This window comes from Bos grunniens, chromosome 7 (assembly GCF_055505025.1).
Source record: "Bos grunniens cultivar Pamir isolate PY7600 chromosome 7, Bosgru_T2T1.0, whole genome shotgun sequence".
Lineage (NCBI taxonomy): Eukaryota > Metazoa > Chordata > Mammalia > Artiodactyla > Bovidae > Bos > Bos grunniens.
The window spans coordinates 81,018,523-81,035,899 of record NC_141171.1 but is presented as its reverse complement, the minus strand read 5'-3'; the positions used below and the strand labels follow the sequence as shown (position 1 = coordinate 81,035,899).

At 43.0% G+C, this 17,377-nt stretch overlaps 1 protein-coding gene across 11 annotated transcripts in view; it reads right to left on the bottom strand.

Moving 5' to 3' along the window:
* Positions 1-16,146, bottom strand: part of RASGRF2 (Ras protein specific guanine nucleotide releasing factor 2) — a 271,385-nt gene extending 255,239 nt beyond the window's left edge. For 10 of the 11 annotated variants that reach the window (XR_015168014.1, XR_015168016.1, XR_015168015.1 and 7 more), the window contains exon 1: positions 15,385-16,093. Coding sequence is in view for 4 of the 11 variants with exons in the window: in XM_086412802.1 (XP_086268928.1) it covers positions 15,385-15,672 (288 nt within the window). In the remaining 7 variants the exon portion in view is untranslated. Of the gene's footprint in view, positions 1-15,384 lie in introns of all 11 variants that reach the window. The other variant, XM_086412804.1, reaches the window with a different exon arrangement.
* Between the last annotated feature and the right edge of the window lie 1,231 nt (positions 16,147-17,377).

Genomic DNA, 17,377 nt, shown 5'->3' with positions numbered 1-17,377 from the left:
AAAGGTATGTTTACGAATGTAGTTGGTGTGGCCCCAGAAGCATCTCAGTTTTACATTTTAAAGAGCAGCATCTCTCTCTCTCTCTGTAGGAAACTTTATCTGCTCAGCTACCTGAGGCAAAGCCGCTGACTCAATAGGATCCTTGATTCACAGAAATTCCCTAAATATCTGGGCCTGATTCACTGATGTTTTGGCTAACCTGAAACCCAATGATATCCAGCGGCGCGCTGTGGCTGGTCAGTCTCAGTGTCAGCAATGCAGAAGAAAGAGCAGATGGAGTTGCTCCAGTCAGAGGGCAGGGCTCAGACTTCATGGCTGTTGGCAATGGCACAGCCATCTGGTCTATCACTTGGAAAACTACAGACTGCAAGATTCAAAGATCCTTCATTGGAAACATGAATGGGGGGCACTGACTGAACTGTCTGCTGACTGAACTCTCTGGATCAGGCATGCAGGTGCCCACAGGAAGGGCTGTGGGCCAGCTGGAATCAAGCCACTGATAGAGGCTGACTCTTTCTAATGCACAGGACTACCGCTGCAGGGCATGCTTGTGACTCCTGTCCAAAGTTGGCCCATTTGTCTCACAATGGGAGAGGCCACACCATGAGGGGCATTACCCCTCCCACTCTTGGCAGCTTGCCTGCACCAGACACCTGAAGCCCTCTCAGGGCTCACGGCGCTGCCTCAGCACTGTTGGTACTCATTCGGGTGACTGGTTAGCAGGTTCCAGTCACCCCACTGTGGCCCTTGAAACTAACCTGTGCGCTCAGCAGTGGACTGACTGTCCACCTCTTTCTCCCTCATTCCCTCCCAGTCCATATGTTTCAGCAAGGCAGTTTGATTAATGAATACAGGTTATCCAAGAAAGGGCTCATCCCTTTTTGATCATTTCCTGGGTACGGATCAGGACAAAGGGGGAAGGATTACAGAGCGTTACATAGATGTATTTTGAAAACTGAGGACTCAGTCTTGACCAGTGTTGGGCATAACACATTTTTCTTACCCCACTCCAGTACTCTTGCCTGGAAAATTCCATGGACAGAGGAGCCTGGTGGGCTGCAGTCCATGGGGTCACTAAGAGTCGGACACGACTGAGCGACTTCACTTTGACTTTTCACTTTCATGCATCGGAGGAGGAAATGGCAAACCACTCCAGTGTTCTTGCCTGGAGAATCCCATGGACAGAGGAGCCTGGTGGGCTGCCATCTATGGGGTCGCACAGAGTCGGACACGACTGAAGCGACTTAGCAGCAGCAGCAGCAACAGCACCCCCAGGTCAGCCTGGATGATACATCCTCCAGGTGGCAGTATAGTTGAAAGGTAGCTGTCAGGAATTCAACCTTAGCTCTGGTTAAGTTAATAAAAGTACCTTGTCCCTCTCGCATCTGACCGTTTGAGACGAAAGGTGGGTGTGAACTGGGGATGACTGAAAACAAAGTGAAGTTAGAAGTACTGGAACAGAACACCCTCTTTTGTGAATAACACCGCTGTCAAAATCCTTGTACAAGTCTTTGGTGCACATACATGTATTGCATCTCTAGAGGAAGAACAACAACCTACCATGTAGGAAGGGAACACCTCAGGCTCCAGGAGGTATGAGGGAGGAAAGAACATTAAGATATTTTTGTCCTGTAGATTGCCCCTGGAGCTTTTCTCAAAGGGGAAAACATCCTGGTGTGGCAATCTGAAGCTGCTGCAAGTGCATTCTGTTTTACCTACGGCTGCATCTTCTGTGATCCACTTGATTGCTTTGACCACAGAGCAAAAGGGAGACCCCAGCTCCTGCACCTTCCATACAAAGCACCTCCAGACGCTGTCCCCATCCACACTGCACTCATTTCATGGGCAGACAAATTCCACAAAGAAAAATACAGATATTTTATACTATAATAAAATTTTAAACCTCTCATCATCAAACAACACCTTTAAGAAAGTAGAAAGGCAAACCAGAGTAGAGAAAATATTTCCAATACATATAACTGACAAAGGACTCATGTCTTCATACATACTGGGATGAACAAGATGATATTCAATTATTTTGACATTCAAAAATGGCAATTCATATAGTTTAACTTAATATTTCAAAACTCCTACAGATCAGTAAGGGCTTCTCAGGTGGTGCTATTGGTAAAGAACCCACCTGCCAATGCAGGAGATGTAAGAGACAAGGGTTCAATCCCTAGGTCGGGAAGATCTCCTGGAGAAGGGCATGGCAACCCACTCCAATATTCTTGCCTGGAGAATCCCCTGGACAGAGGAGCCTGAAGGGCTACAGTCCATAGGGTCACAAAGAGTCTGACACCACTGAAGTGACTTAGCATGCACTCACAGATCAACAAGATAAGACAACTCAACTGAGAAATGGGCAAAAGATTGAATAAGCACTTCAAAACAGAGAATGTTCAAATGGTCAAGAAATACTTGGAAAAATGTTCAAGTTAAATATCAGAGAAATAAAAATGAAAACCAACATGAGATACTACTTCATGTCTACTAGAAGGCTTAAAACTAAAAAGACTGATAATACCAACTATTAGCAAGGATGCAGAGCAACTGTAATTCTTATATACATTGCTAGCATTAACACAAATTGATATAATATTTCAGAAAAGTGTTTAGCAGTAATTATTGAAGTTGAATATAAGTAAGTCCTATGAATCAAAAAGTTAACTCCTGGGCATATACTGAACAGAAATGTATCACATCAGATCAGATCAGATCAGTCACTCAGTCGTGTCCGACTCTTTGCGACCCCATGAATCGCAGCACGCCAGGCCTCCCTGTCCATCACCAACTCCCGGAGTTCACTCAGACTCACGTCCATCGAGTCAGTGATGCCATCCAGACATCTCATCCTCTGTCGTCCCCTTCTCCTCTTGCCCCTAATCCCTCCCAGCATCAGAGTCTTTTCCAATGAGTCAACTCTTCGCATGAGGTGGCCAAAGTACTGGAGTTTCAGCTTCAGCATCATTCCCTCCAAAGAAATCCCAGGGCTGATCTCCTTCAGAATGGACTGGTTGGATCTCCTTGCTGAACACAAAAAAATATCTGTACAAGAATTTCCATTGCCATATTATTTGTAATAGCCCCAATACAATTTGTAATTGTAATCTGGAAACAATCCAAATGTTTCACCAACAGTAGACAAAGAATAGACCAAGAAACGATTGTATACTCATCCAGTGAAATACTACAAAGAAATGAAAAGGAATGAACCACAGCATCCGAAGTGTCATCCAAAACTCACAGATATGATGTTGAGGGAAATAAGCCTGACACAGAAGAGTACTTACTGCATGAGTCTATAATGAAGTTCAAAAACAGGCAAAAGGAATCCATGATGTTAGAAGCAAGGATGGTGGCTACCCATGGGGAGGAGCACCGAAGAGGAACAGAAACAGTTTCGTTTCTGGAGGGCTGAACATGTCAATGACTTGATCTGGGTGCTGCTTACAAAAATATAATCACTCTGTGAACATTCAGGAAGCAGCACACTTGTGATCTGTGCACTTTTCTATACGTATGCTATACCCTGAAAACAGGTTTATATTGTAATTTACGGTTAAAAGAACAACATTCAAATAACGTTTACTATTGAAGTATTAAAAAGTAAAGAGAAGTTACGAACATGAATCCTTAGCAACACAGGAGGCCAATCAGGACCAGAGGATAGAAACTGTTTTATTGGAAAGATCTTATTGATAAGGTGAGGATGTAAAATTGCTACTGAAGGAAGAGAAGGTGGCTTACAATGTATGAATATTAGTTAGTGAAAATAATATTTACTAGCTTGATGAAAACACTAGACATGTCAATAATGTCTCTGACATCCACCAAACTTTTCATGAAACTCCCTTATCCACAGCTCCTGCTGATTGACAGCCAGTCCACGGACTGGTCAGAGTCCAGCAGTCTTGTCTAGTCTCCAAATGTGAGCTAAGCCAATGAGATTCTCTCTCACAAAAAGACGAGCTTGAATACACTGAGTGAATAAGAGATGCCGCAGTGAGAACTAAAGCAGTAAAAGCAGAGAGCAGGGCCATACCATGCTGAGTCAGGTACCACAAGAGGCATGGCAGCATACAGTTGAGGGAAGCAGAAATGACGAGAAAACAGAAGCCATGAGGAACCCAAGAGGCATAACACACTGAAGAACACGTCAGCCAGCACCAGTGTGCGAAGCACAGCGCTAGTGGTTTAGTCGCTCAGTCATGTCCGACTCTGCAACCCCATGGATTGTAGCCTGCCCAACTCCTCTGTCCACGGGATTTTCCAGGCAAGAATACTAGAGTGGGTTGCCATTTCCTTCTCCAAGGGGATGGTCCTGACCCAGAGACTGAACCAGTGTCTTCTGCATTGCAGGTAGACTCTTTACCCTTGAGCCACCAGGGAAGCCCAAATCATAGCTGGTCACAATAAAGATAGAGCAATACTTGCCTTTTTATAATATTCCCACTATCCCCCTCCCACACAGAGAGGTCCCCATAATTCAAGACAACTTGAGTTCATGTCCCTCCCTTGCCTAAAGCAAATAAATAATCATGTGACAGTAACCAACGAACCCTGGAAAAACTTAGCAGCACTAGAAAAAGCAAACTACACACCTGACTAATTAAACCTTAGTAACTGCCTTAAAATAGCAGTCTCTCAGATATATGTGAGATGCTGCCTCCCAGTCTGCGGTCCTCATTTTGCCCCAAATTAAGCTTAACTCGCAACTCTCAAGTTGTAACAACTTCTTAGTCAACAGTTATGGCAACCGATGAAGCGACCCAGAGTGGACTTCTTAGTTCGACTGGACTTCATGAGGAACCAGAGCTTTGGTACCAGCAGTGGCGCCTTGCACCCATCCGCCTCCTCGGGCAGTGCAGACAAATTTGGGTAAGTCTCTCCTGTTCTTAAATCTCCTGTATTGGTTGAGATTCTGAGTTTTATTTGGCGGTGGAGCAGTTTACCTAACCGCCCCCAGTAGGAATGATACTGGGGGCGGGCGGAGAGAGTGGAGCATCCAGGGCATACCCACTCATGGTCTAGACACTGAGGAGGGTTCAGTTGAAAGATACCGAGAAATTACCACCCAGTCAAAAGACACTGGGTGGGCAGGGGAGGGGGATGGCTGAAAGATGCCAGGGGAACATCCCACTCAGTGGAAAGGTACTGGCGGGGAGGGCTTATTTGGGAAAAAATTCGAGGAATACCTGGGGCTCGGCTGAATGATGCCAAGGTCGCTCTGTTTCAGGGGACTGAAGGGTCTTGGCTGAGTGGTTAAGTAAGAGACTGATCTGACACTTTTCCTTAGTCCTCATACCATGCAGTGGTCCCATAGGGAAATCCACTCACTAATTAAAATACTTGCTTGTCTGGAGTTTGCATATAAGAACTGGCCATGCAGCTGCCTGAGCAGCCACGGTGGTCTTAGATTGAAGAATCCGAGACATGTAAGACAAGCTGAAACAACTCTGGGATAACTCCTGGAGGAGTTAAGCTCACAAATAGAACACTGGCCCACTACACAAGTTAACTAGTGATTTTTACCCAGCTTAAAATGGAAACAGAATCTCTCAAAAACAGAAACAAAGGGGTGTCAGAAAGCCAGCCTCTGACTAACACTCCAGCCAGAATCTTGTACAGTATGTACGGAGCTCATACTTGCAAGTACCTAGTTAATTGGAGAAATTATACTAAAAGAGATCTCAACCTAAAATGGCCAAATTGGGGTTCTTTTGATATTCCAAAACTGACATTTTGCATGCACAATTAGAAAAGGCCAGCTGTGCTTACTTTGACTTGTATCTAGAAGCTTCTAAAAGAGGAAATGATGGAGTAACTTCTTTGCAGGAAACCAACAAGAAATTGCCTGAAACTATATCATCAGTGAAAAAGGCTGCTAACGCTGACTCTGCCAGGTCTCAGGATTAGTGGAATAAATGTTTGGCATTTATGCCTTTTGGCTTTCGATTTCTGGGCATCACTTTATCATCTTTTGGGGGACACTCTTCCACCTGGCTTTTGATTTCTGGGCATCTCTTTGCCTTTTGTTTCAAGTTTGACTCCTGGCTGGTGAGGTTTTGGTTCCATTTGGTTTGAGTGTACAGACAACTGGTGCAAACTGCTCGAACTAACATGGGAAGTGCTCATCTAAGCTTCCACACGCCACTTTGGAACCCCTAGGGAAAAAAAAATTTTTTTTGGACTGGTCAATCTATAGCAATCATCTAATGACAAGAAAAATGGCCTAAAAATATTAGATCTTTATTGACACAGGATAGGAAAAGGTACTAAAGTTCCCTTATGTTCCCCTGGTGGCTTAGATGGCAAAGCATCTGCCTGCAATGCGGGAGACCTGGGTTCGATCCCTGGGTCGGGAAGATCCCCTGGAGAAGGAAATGGCACCCCACTCCTCCAGTACTCTTGCCTAGAAAATCCCATGGACAGAGGAGCCTTGTAGGCTACAGTCCATGGGGTTGCAAAGAGTCGGACACGACTGAGCGACTTCACTTCACTTCAACTGCCTTAAAATAGCATTTACTGCTGCTGGGTCTCAGAACTGATTTTGATAGATGGATGAAACACTGATTTATGGATAATGTCCTGACTGTTGCAAAGCTATGCAAAATACTGAGAGATGAGAAGTATCAATGGCATAAGAAGAGAAAGCACTCACTCTTAACTCTAAACAAGACTCTTTCAGCTGCTGGAAGAGTTTGGTAAGTAGATTTCAATAAAGATAAGAATCCCTCAATAAGAAAACCACCAATAATTTAATTTCCTCTATGTGTGCTGTGCTTAGTCGCTCAGTCATATCTAACTCTTCAGACCCCATGGACTGTAACCCTCCAGGTACCTCTGTCCATGGGGATTCTCCAGGCAAGAACACTGGAGTGGGTTGCCATGCCCTCCTCCAGGGGATCTTCCCAACCCAGGCATCGAACCCAGGTCTCACGCATTGCAAGCAGATTCTTTACCATCTGAGCCACCAGGGAAGTTCAATTTCCCCTACAATGGGGTCAAATCATGAAAATACTTTTTACACCATGGTCATGGTTAAACAACTGATTTCAGACTTCTTTTCTTTAGGATTTAACAAGCCAGGCCTTATTTAAAACCTATTTCTACTACCTTTATATCTTCACAACTACTGTCTCCAGTTTTCTCCTTTATAATGATAGCAAAGGAACAAAAAGATGATGACAATTACAATAACACACATTAAATCAGAAACATTACAAACTCTTTCCAGGATCGTTCTCTTCAGAGCTACACCTACTACAATCTTCAGCGCCAAAAAGGAAAAACCTCCTTATTTAATATGATGTTTGGGACTTGCTTTGAAAGAGTCAAACAACAACAACAACATAGGCATGTGTGGGGAAAAAAATGTAACCAGAAAGCAGAAAGCTGAATATTGTTGAAGCTAGACAATAAGTATATTGGTATTCCCTAAAATATTCTATTTTGTCTGTGTTAAATTAGAAGTATTTTTTAAAGAGAAAGAAAGGAAAAACCTGCCCAAGCAACCCTAGTAATTAAAGCAACAAGAAGAAAATTTAAAAAGAATTGTATTAGAAAGAGAGGAACACAAACGCCAGCTGACAAACGAGCTCTGTATGCGCTGGGGCATGGACCGGTTGCCTATGAGTCTTTCAACAACCCGATGATGCAGCTACCACCACGATCCCCATCACAGGCAGGGATACAGGCGTAGAAAGAGAAATTGCTCATCATGGATCCAGTAAGCGTCTGTGTGGAGACTGAAACCCCCACAGTTTAACTTCTGAACCAAACCATACACAATACTACTATCTGACCTGGAAAGTGACATTCTTCAAGTTGAAAGCAAATCCATATCAGATATGAGCGGTCACCTATTCCTATGCATCATAACATCATCTTGTTATGACTCTGCAACGAGGTATGATACTCCACAGTGAGCCTGAGGCCAGACTACCTCCTCCCCATTCCCATATTTCTAACCCCAGAAGCCTCCTAGCTTTCCAATCGTCCCTCTATTTGACGGCACTAGCCCTCCTGTTTACATTAGTCACACAAATGGCATGAGCTCGTAAATATAGTTCAGGAAATGAATCAGGCGTTGTCTACATTAAATCAGAAAATGACAAAATAAAACATTTCAGGAAACTGAAAAGAAAGAATGCAAATTATCAGTAACCAGGGTCCCTCAGACGCCTGCTGATCCCGACATCATCAGTCTCAGCCAGTTCACAGCATAAGTATGGGAGGAGCTAATAAAAGAAATTTTAGCCTTCATTAAAAAAAAAAATAAGGCACCGAAGCAGGGGTTCCCAGCCTCCAGGATCTAATGTTTGATGACCTGAGGTGGAGCTGATTTAATAATAATAGAAATAAAGGGCACAATAAATGTGATGTGCTTGAATCATCTCGAAACCATGTCCCTGTTCCCTGTCCAGGGAAAACTCTTCCGCAAGACTTGTCTCTTGTCTCGGAACCATGTCCCTATTCCCTGTCTATGGAAAACTCTTCCATAAGACTTGTCTCTGGTGTCAAAAAGGTTGGGGACCACTGCACTAAAGAATCAATAACTTTTATTTTTAAGCATAGCTTTTCTTAAAGTAGTTTTACTTGTATCTTCTCAGATGTTATGAGAATTCTAGCTTTCATTAACTTACCGCACTCTAATGCTATGACTTACATAAGCCTCCCCAACTTTCTCATTTCTTTCTTTATAGTTCAATAAAAAAAGAATTACGACTTAAATAAACACAGATAAACTTTTTTCTTGTTTTCTTCCCTCTCCCTAAAAGTATATTTGGAGCATTCTGCATTCACTATGCGGAGAAGGCAATGGCACCCCACTCCAGTACTCTTGCCTGGAAAATCCCAGGTCGGCTGCCGTCTATGGGGTCCCACAGAGTCAGACACAACTGAAGTGAGTTAGCAGCAGCAGCAGCAGCATTCACTATGAGAAGTCTTAAGAAAAATGATTTGAATGTTCATTTCTAGTGAATCATAAGTTTTTCAAGTGCTAGTAAAAAAGGAAAAATTGCGAGAACATGTGCTTTCTGCATCTTTGTTCCACTTTCTGATACAAATGTTTTATCAAGGAAAACTTGTTGCTGTTTTCCTCCCAAAATATACACATAATCATATTTTAATTCCTTGGGGAAAATGGTAAAATATTTTATACCCTTTGGCGGAGCCAAAATAATGTACTTATAACTTTACCATCAGCTAATATTTGAAAATTATACCAACTGAATTGCATTGAATAATTCTGGAATAATGGTCAATTTTTAGAATAATTGCCAAATATTATATAGTAAACATTTACCATAGTGCTACATTGATACCTAACAAATATCATTGCTAGTTTTGTTTCAATATTAATGAAGATTTTCATATACATAGTCTTAAGGTAAACTAATATCAGAGAGGAATTTATACTGTGATGTAACTTAACACAATCATTAGTCTTGAAAAATCACCCCAAATTGTATTTACAACTCATTGTAAATAGTATTGTATTTACAGATTGTATTTACAACTCATGTCTTGAAATACATGTCTTAATGATACAAATAAAACCCTGCAAACTCCAAGATATGTAATTGAATGCTAATTTGCTTCAGCTGTGGCCAATTCTCTGCAAATCAATGAACCACAGCCCACCAGTCTCTGTCTATGGGATTCTCCAGGCAAGAACACTGGAATGGGTTGCCACTCCCTTCTCCAAGGAGCGAACCTGCGTCTCTTACGTCTCCTGCCATTGGCAGGTAGTTTCTTTACCACTAGCACCACCTGGGAAGCTCTGTATCATTGTATAAAAATTGTCTGATTTTTAATGATGGAAGATAAACTCAATAAACATATACACAATATGCATACACAAATATACACACATATCCCTTTCTTATAGGACAAATAAACAAGGCATTAAAACATAAAATCAGGACTTCAGACCTGAGTAAATCCATATTGTTTGTCAATATGGCTTATTTCATTACTTTTTCTACTCTACAAAATTAAAATTATATTTATTGTATCATGCATATTTATTGAGAAATATGGACAAAAATATGGTCAACTAAAAAGTATAATCTGCATTAAACAAACAGCAATATCAACAACTACTATTACAACAAACTACTAATATTTGCCAGCTAAGCCAGAAGCTTTTGGTTATCATACATGCTTTTGGACTTATCATATAATGAAAGAAAAATACTTTTGCTTTTTCATTCCTGAAAGAAGGGAAAAAAAATTGTTATTACACTACAAATATTTTCCATTTAGTAGTATATTTAGTACTCACTTATTAAAACCCATGGAAAAATACTTGTCACAATAAAAATTCACTTTTATGTACATCTGTCCCATCAAAGATGGATTTCTCTACGCTGAATTCTTAACGATAAGTACAATAATATAAACAGTAAGGTTTAGTGCAGTCAAAATTAAAACTGTATTTTTCTAATCCATAGATTATTTTTCTTCATTCAAATCTTAATTGGAAGAATGACTACAAAATTCAAGTGATAAATCACTTCTTTCCTAAATTATACTTTAAAACATTTTATAAGATTTAACAAATACTTTTATTCCATTTCCCCTTTATTTGTGTTCAATAAGCAAAGGTTGAAAAGAAAATACTGAGTTGGTTATTATATTTCAATTAACGTGAGCTGGAACAAAAACCGATCATCCACACTCCCCAACCTCCACAAATATTTCAGGGCTTGCAGGCAGCTCTGCCTAATTCGATAAAATGATTAAAATCCTCTGCTTGTGGTCAAGTTAGGAAGGCTAAAATGACTGGCTGGAAATGAGGTGACAGGGGGAATCTCATAACCTTTAATCCCTTAAAAATTAAAACATGTTTCATTCAGCACAAATATGACTAGTATCTACTACTTTAAACCTCCAGAACTAAGGATATGTTCTCTACCCTGCCTCTGAAACAACTGAAATCAGGCTGAACAGAACACTCAACACTACCAGGAGAGTAAGAGCAAAGATGACTTCGTTCCTGTCTGCCTCTCCTGCAAGCAGGCAAGACGGATACAACCATGTAAACAGACCAGACTAACTGGGATGTATGCTTTCACCCCAGAGTGAGTATTTTTAAAGATTCCCTACAAAGTAAATGAATGCCCCATACAATTCTTTAAACATAAAGCCCATTTTTCTTTGAAAATGGAATGGTCTGCAACTGTATTTCTCAAAATGGAAACTGCTCCTTAAACAGTTTTAAGAGGAAAAAATTAAACAGTGATTCACTTACTACAACTCCAACCCCCATTTCACCCAGATCTGAAATTTCTTCAAGCTCAGTGGATTTAAATAGTCTCCTTAATAAGCCACTCTTCAGAGATTATTCAGTCTTCATACCTAGAGTTAGACTTTGGTCATCTCCCTAAAACTCTCAAAGCCTCAATCTTATCATAGGTAAACATGAAAGAACATCACCAATCTCCAAGAGCCTAAGTGAGGTTCCAACTTGATTAGCTAACAGAATGAAACACTGAGCTTAGCACACAGAATGTGAAAGTGAAAGTGTAGTCTCGCAGTCGTGTCCGACTCTTTGTGCCCGGATGGACTATAGCCTACCAGGGTCCTCCCTCCATGGGATTCTCCAGGCAAGAGTACTGGAGTGGGTTGCCATTTTCCTTCTCCAGGGGATCTTCCTGACCCAAGGATCGAACCTGGGTCTCCTGTATTCCAGGCAGACGCTTTAACCTCTGAGCCACCAGGGAAGCCCAGCACATAGGAGGTTCCTACTAAATGCAAATTCCTTTCCCCCATGAACACCTTTACCTGGAATGAAAGGTAAGTTTGTCATTTTCCATAAATGGAGCTCTTGTAGAAAGAAGTGCTATCAATACACATATTTTCAAGAAAAGGAGCACCACTTAAAATTTTCTGTAATTGAGAGCATTTTGACTGCATCACCGCAACTATCGCTAAGAAATAGCTACTATAGAAGGTTGATAAGAGCCATGCATCTCCTGAGGACCGACTAAAGTAAAATCCTGGGACACTATTGAGAAATACAGAGTAATGCAAATAATCCTTCGACCTATGCACATTTGGAAAGTGAAAATCACTTTTTTCTTCTTAACTGGAAACAGTTTAAGATAAAGTGCGAAATAAAGAAAAGAAGTGCGAGGGAGGAAGGGACAGAGGGAAAGAAGGAAGGAGAGAGGGAAGAAAAAAATGAAGGAAAAAAACCTTAATTTTCTTTTGTCAACCGACGCACTTTGAATGAGTATTAAGAAGAAACAAACCAATGAGTGTTTTCTTCTCATAACTTACCACAGCTAATTAGACTTTTAAATAATTTGAAGAAGTAGAATCTAAACTGGCAAGGATGACTAGAGGCATTTTATAGCAAGAATTACATCAGCTGTCATCGTCATTGCAATACGTCGCCCTTCAATGTGAATGGTAGGAACATCTTTGTCTCAAGCAATGTTTGTATAGTTCTGAACCTCTGCTGATCGAATTTATCAGAAGGTCCACTTCAATCACCTGCTTGGCCTCAGCTACTCAGAGGCAGTATTTATTACAGAGACGGGTAATCTTTAAATCTTGTGAAATTGTCTTTCACATCCTTGTACATAGCAAAAAGCTCGCACTATCTGTTAAAATCCTAGAAGCAGGAGATGTTCTAATTGGAAGGCAACTTAGAAATCATCTTAGCCAAACTCTTAATATTTACATGTTAAAAAGAACAGATTTCATTAACAGAAAAAATGTTAATGAGATGTTAAGAGATTTGCCTTAAAGAAGTCACACAGAAATGGTGGAGGAAACCTATTCTGTCTCCTTAAGACCTGTTTCAAGCCCTAACCTTCAAGTATGTTTATGGGATTGCTAGAAACGTTTATGAGGAAAGTTCCAGAAGCATACTTGGAGAAGCAGACCTTGACAGGATCTCTGCTCAGCCCCTCTCATCTTCCCCTACTCACCCATTTCATAGATCCACTGTGTCTAGCTGAGGTGAGGCACACTGTTGTTCAGTCACTAAGTCGTGTCCAGATCTTTGTGACCCCATGGACTGCAGCACACCAGGCTTCCCTGTCCTTCACTATCTCCCCGAGTTTGCTCAAACTTGTGTTCACTGAATTAATGAGGCCATCCAACCATCTCACCCTCTGTCATCCCCTTCTCCTCCTGCCCTCAATCTTTCCCAGCATCAGGGTCTTTCCCAAAGGCTCTTCACATCAGCGCGTTAGCAACACAAATTAACTGAAAGAGAACCAACTAAATAAACTGTAGATTTAAGGTAAACTGTTTCTGCTTGCTTCTCATCTTCACAGTTTCTTCATTCTTCAAACACAGCCAGATAGTACTACAGAAAAAATATCAGCCTGCTCAGCCAACCTAAGTCATAAAGGTTGTCTAACACAAGACAAACTAACAGATTTCCCCATCCAACTCCTAATCCATTTTGAATGCTGTATTCTCTATCTCAGTTTTATTACAATCACCGCAGGTTCTAATTTCTAACCTCACGGAGATGTAGAAATGAGTGAGAAATACTCATGGCTTGTATGACCGAGAAAAAAAATTTTTTGTAAGGAGACCTATTTTGGACTTCCATTAGGAAGTAGCATGAGAGTCAAACTATTTATAGAGATCAGAGTTCTTTATAAAGTATGCTTCAAAGAAAACAGTCCTAAAGATGAGAGTCTGGTTATTCTCCAAGTAGAAAAATCTTGGTTTTCATATGTTATTAGGACAGGCAGCCACGTTTGGGTGCAACAGGTAAAAACTCCCCACTCCCAGTTTTTTGTTTTTTTTTTTTAAGTGGCTATCTCCTGATATTAGCATACATACAAAGAGAGAAAAATACTTTGTAATTAAGTCATTGATATATCTTCAGAATAATCTAAAGTATCGTATTTTAGTTTAGGCAAAATAACACATTTTAAATCTATTGGTCTTTGCTCCTATAGGCCTTGGAACACATGCCTTTAAGAAAAATCTCACCAACAGAAACATTAAAAAAAAAATTCTGAAAAAAAAAAAAAAAACTCTACATATTTCTTCAAAACCCCTCCTCTGGCTCTCAATTTAATTTCTAAAATATCTAACTTGAAATTTAAACCTATATTTCCAGTACCTACATCTACAAAATTGGAAATCAGTTTTTCAAAGACGCTCAACATGCCCTCAAAAACCAAAGGGGGGTGTAAGTTTTTCAGGTGTGTGGTATACCAAGCTTAATCAGTTAAATCTGAATGACTTACAGTGAAAGTAAAGTGAAAAAAGAAAAATCAAACTTCTGGTCCATCTAGCTTTAACTCCTCTTAACTTTACACATTGATTTATGAGCCCCCAGGGGTTATGCAGGCATCTTATTCATCTTTCCATCGCTAGCGCCTCCCACAGCCGCCCTCGGGGTTTGCAGTCAAAGATGTTTGGTCTGACTTGCACGGAAAATTAACCTGCTAAATATGTTTATGCAACAACAAAGACCATCAATCTTTTTTTCCAGGTGGACATCTAGAAGCGAAGTGAGAAGATCTGGGAGCATAAAATTAGTCTGCTTTAACTTTAATAACAAATGGTGATTGAAAAAATACAAATTTCGCATTCGCAGGAATGGGGTGCGGGAGTTACTAAATTTGCAGGGGTTTTTTTTCCCTCCGTGAGTGCAAAACATAGCAAAACTAATAAAATTACGACCCAGAATAAAAAGATCACATTCATTTTCAAAGCATTCATTGAAAAGTACACAGAAGCGTTCTTTTTAAATGCCCGCATGTTTACACATAGCAGGAATGTGGCTACTAAATATTAATCCTGAGGGAAACGGATACACATTTACCTTCATAATTAGACCCAGCAGGCCAAATATTAGCAAAGTAAACTGACAGAAACCACAAAGACAGATTGAAAGTGACCAACAGAAAGTGCCTGTCCGTCCCGGGAGCCCGGTGTGTTCCCTGCTCAGCCAGCGATCAAACATCTCAGGCAAAGAAACCTGCACGCACCAGCCGGGTAAAGGAGAAACCAAACTTTCCCAAATAAGTTAGTTCCGTTTTGCCAGTCTAAGTCCAACAGGTGTCAACACACGTCACCACACTAAATCCTTCCGAACAAGGTGTAGAGAGGCCATGGGAGGTGAGCAAAGAAGCTGAAAGGACCCGCCCGCTTTCGGGACGCGGAAAAAAATAAATAAAGCCGAGCCCCTGTACCAACGGATCATAGAGATGAAGGATGGAGGACAAGGGGGGATGGAGATGGGGAGACGCGTAGAGCGGTCCTGCCACAGACGCCGCTGGGGGACCTCGGAGCGAGGGCCTTGCGTTAGGTCGGGCCCTCGACCTCCGGGGTTAGTAGAGTTGGGAATCGCCGCGGCCGCAGGCAGGGGAACAGGGAGGGGACGGCGCGTGGTACCTGCTTGTCCAGCGTGTCCCGGGCGCCGCCCGGCCCGGCCCCGGCCCTGGGCGGCGCGAGTGCCCGCTCGCAGCTGCAGCCCTCCAGGAGGTACATGCCCGCCGGGCGGCAGCTCTGCTCGCCCTCAAAGTAGAAGAGCACATTCTGGTAGAGGGCGAACCACTTTTCGTGCCAGCGGCTCGCCTCGGCTGCCTTCTTGCTCAGGAAGCCGCGCTTGGTGCCCTCTTTGCGGGCTAGGAAGGCCAGGTACAGGGCGTGCCCCTCGTTGTAGCGCACGCTCTTCTGCATGGTGAGGGCGCGGGGGGCTCAGCCCTGCATCGCGGCCATCTCCCGCCAGCTCCTCCGAGGGCGCGCCCGTCTGGCTCCAGACGACGTGGGGGGCGCCCCGCTGCCTGACGCGGCGCACCCTGCACGCCGTCGGCCTCCCGGGCGCGGCGCCGCGCGGGTCCGAGGGACGGCGGGCTGCGGCGGGACACGTTGTCTGCCCTGACCGCCCTCTCCGCCCCGCCCCCGGCCGAGCGAAGCCCCCGGCGCCCCGACGCCCGTGTGGAGAGGGGCCTGCGAGGGCGCCCGGCCGGCCGCCGCTTCGCTCAAAGTTGAGGGAGCCCGAGCCCCGCGGCGGGCTGAGAAGGACTGTCCTCGGGCAACTAGCTCCGGGAGACAGAAGGTAAAACGTCACGTGGGAGATCAGCTGTAATCGGCTTGGAGACCGATTTAAAGGGCAGAGTCGGCGCGGCGGCGGTGACGGCGGCGCTAGCCGCTCACCGCGGCGCGCGTCCCTCCCTCGCCCGTCAGCCCGCCCGCCCGGCCGCAACCTCTGCTCCCGCCGCGAAGGGGCGGTTCGCGAGGAGGTGGAGGCGCGCGGCGACCGCACACACCGGCTCACACGCGCGCTCCATCGCGCGCGCACACACACACACACACACGCAAACCAAGTATACATACTCAAACACACAAACCCACATTCCCGTGGCGCGCACAGTCCCAGCACAAACGCTCGCGTTTGCACAATTACACCCTCACACTCCCCCAAACGAGAACACACAAATACACAATCACAGACCTACATACTCCAACACACACAAATATATTCGCACAAATACACACAACGCAATGCTTGAACACACAAAAAATGACACATATATACAAATAACACCCACAACGTGCATTCCTCCACACAAAAATACAACCCCACTTGCAAATTACACACATATGCAACTTACACAAACTCACACACTGACATGCTCACCCAAACATACACATTTACACACACAAATCATACAGTCATCCACACACTCAACCAAACTCACCCACACAGTGGACACATGCACACTTTTACACTCATACACACATTCATACACAAATAGACATCCATACACAATACAATTCTATTCACATTCATGGTCATACACTCACACAAAATGTGATCATATGCAAACACATATATGAACACACACACAACTGCACACATTTACTCAAAAATACACACAAATAGCATATTCATACACAAACACTCAGAAACATACAAGTACACATTCATGCAAATTTATACACTTTCCCAAACCCACTGACACACAACACTCTCACCAGCCAAATCCACATACTCATCCACCACTGTGTTCCCACTGCAGTGGGTGGGGTCACGATGGTTTTGCATAGCAGGCAACCTTGACTTTTCTGCCTATACTTCACTGTACTTAAAAATGGAGGTGAAGATCTCCTGTTCCCAGAAAGGTATCGGATATTATGGGTTCCCTGTCAATGACCGTTATTTCTCAGGATTGAGACAAAAGACTAAATTTTAAGCACAGAGTTTTCAACCAGGAAAAAACAGCCCAACAGGGAGACTTGGGGCCCCTGCAGAATTTATCCGGAGAGATCATGCTGTCATAGGTTCATTAGGTACTCTTGCTGGGACTGGGATTCATTTGATTAACAAATCTCACAGGTTCAGCCAGAAAACCAAGACCCCTACTAAACAATATAAGTGGAA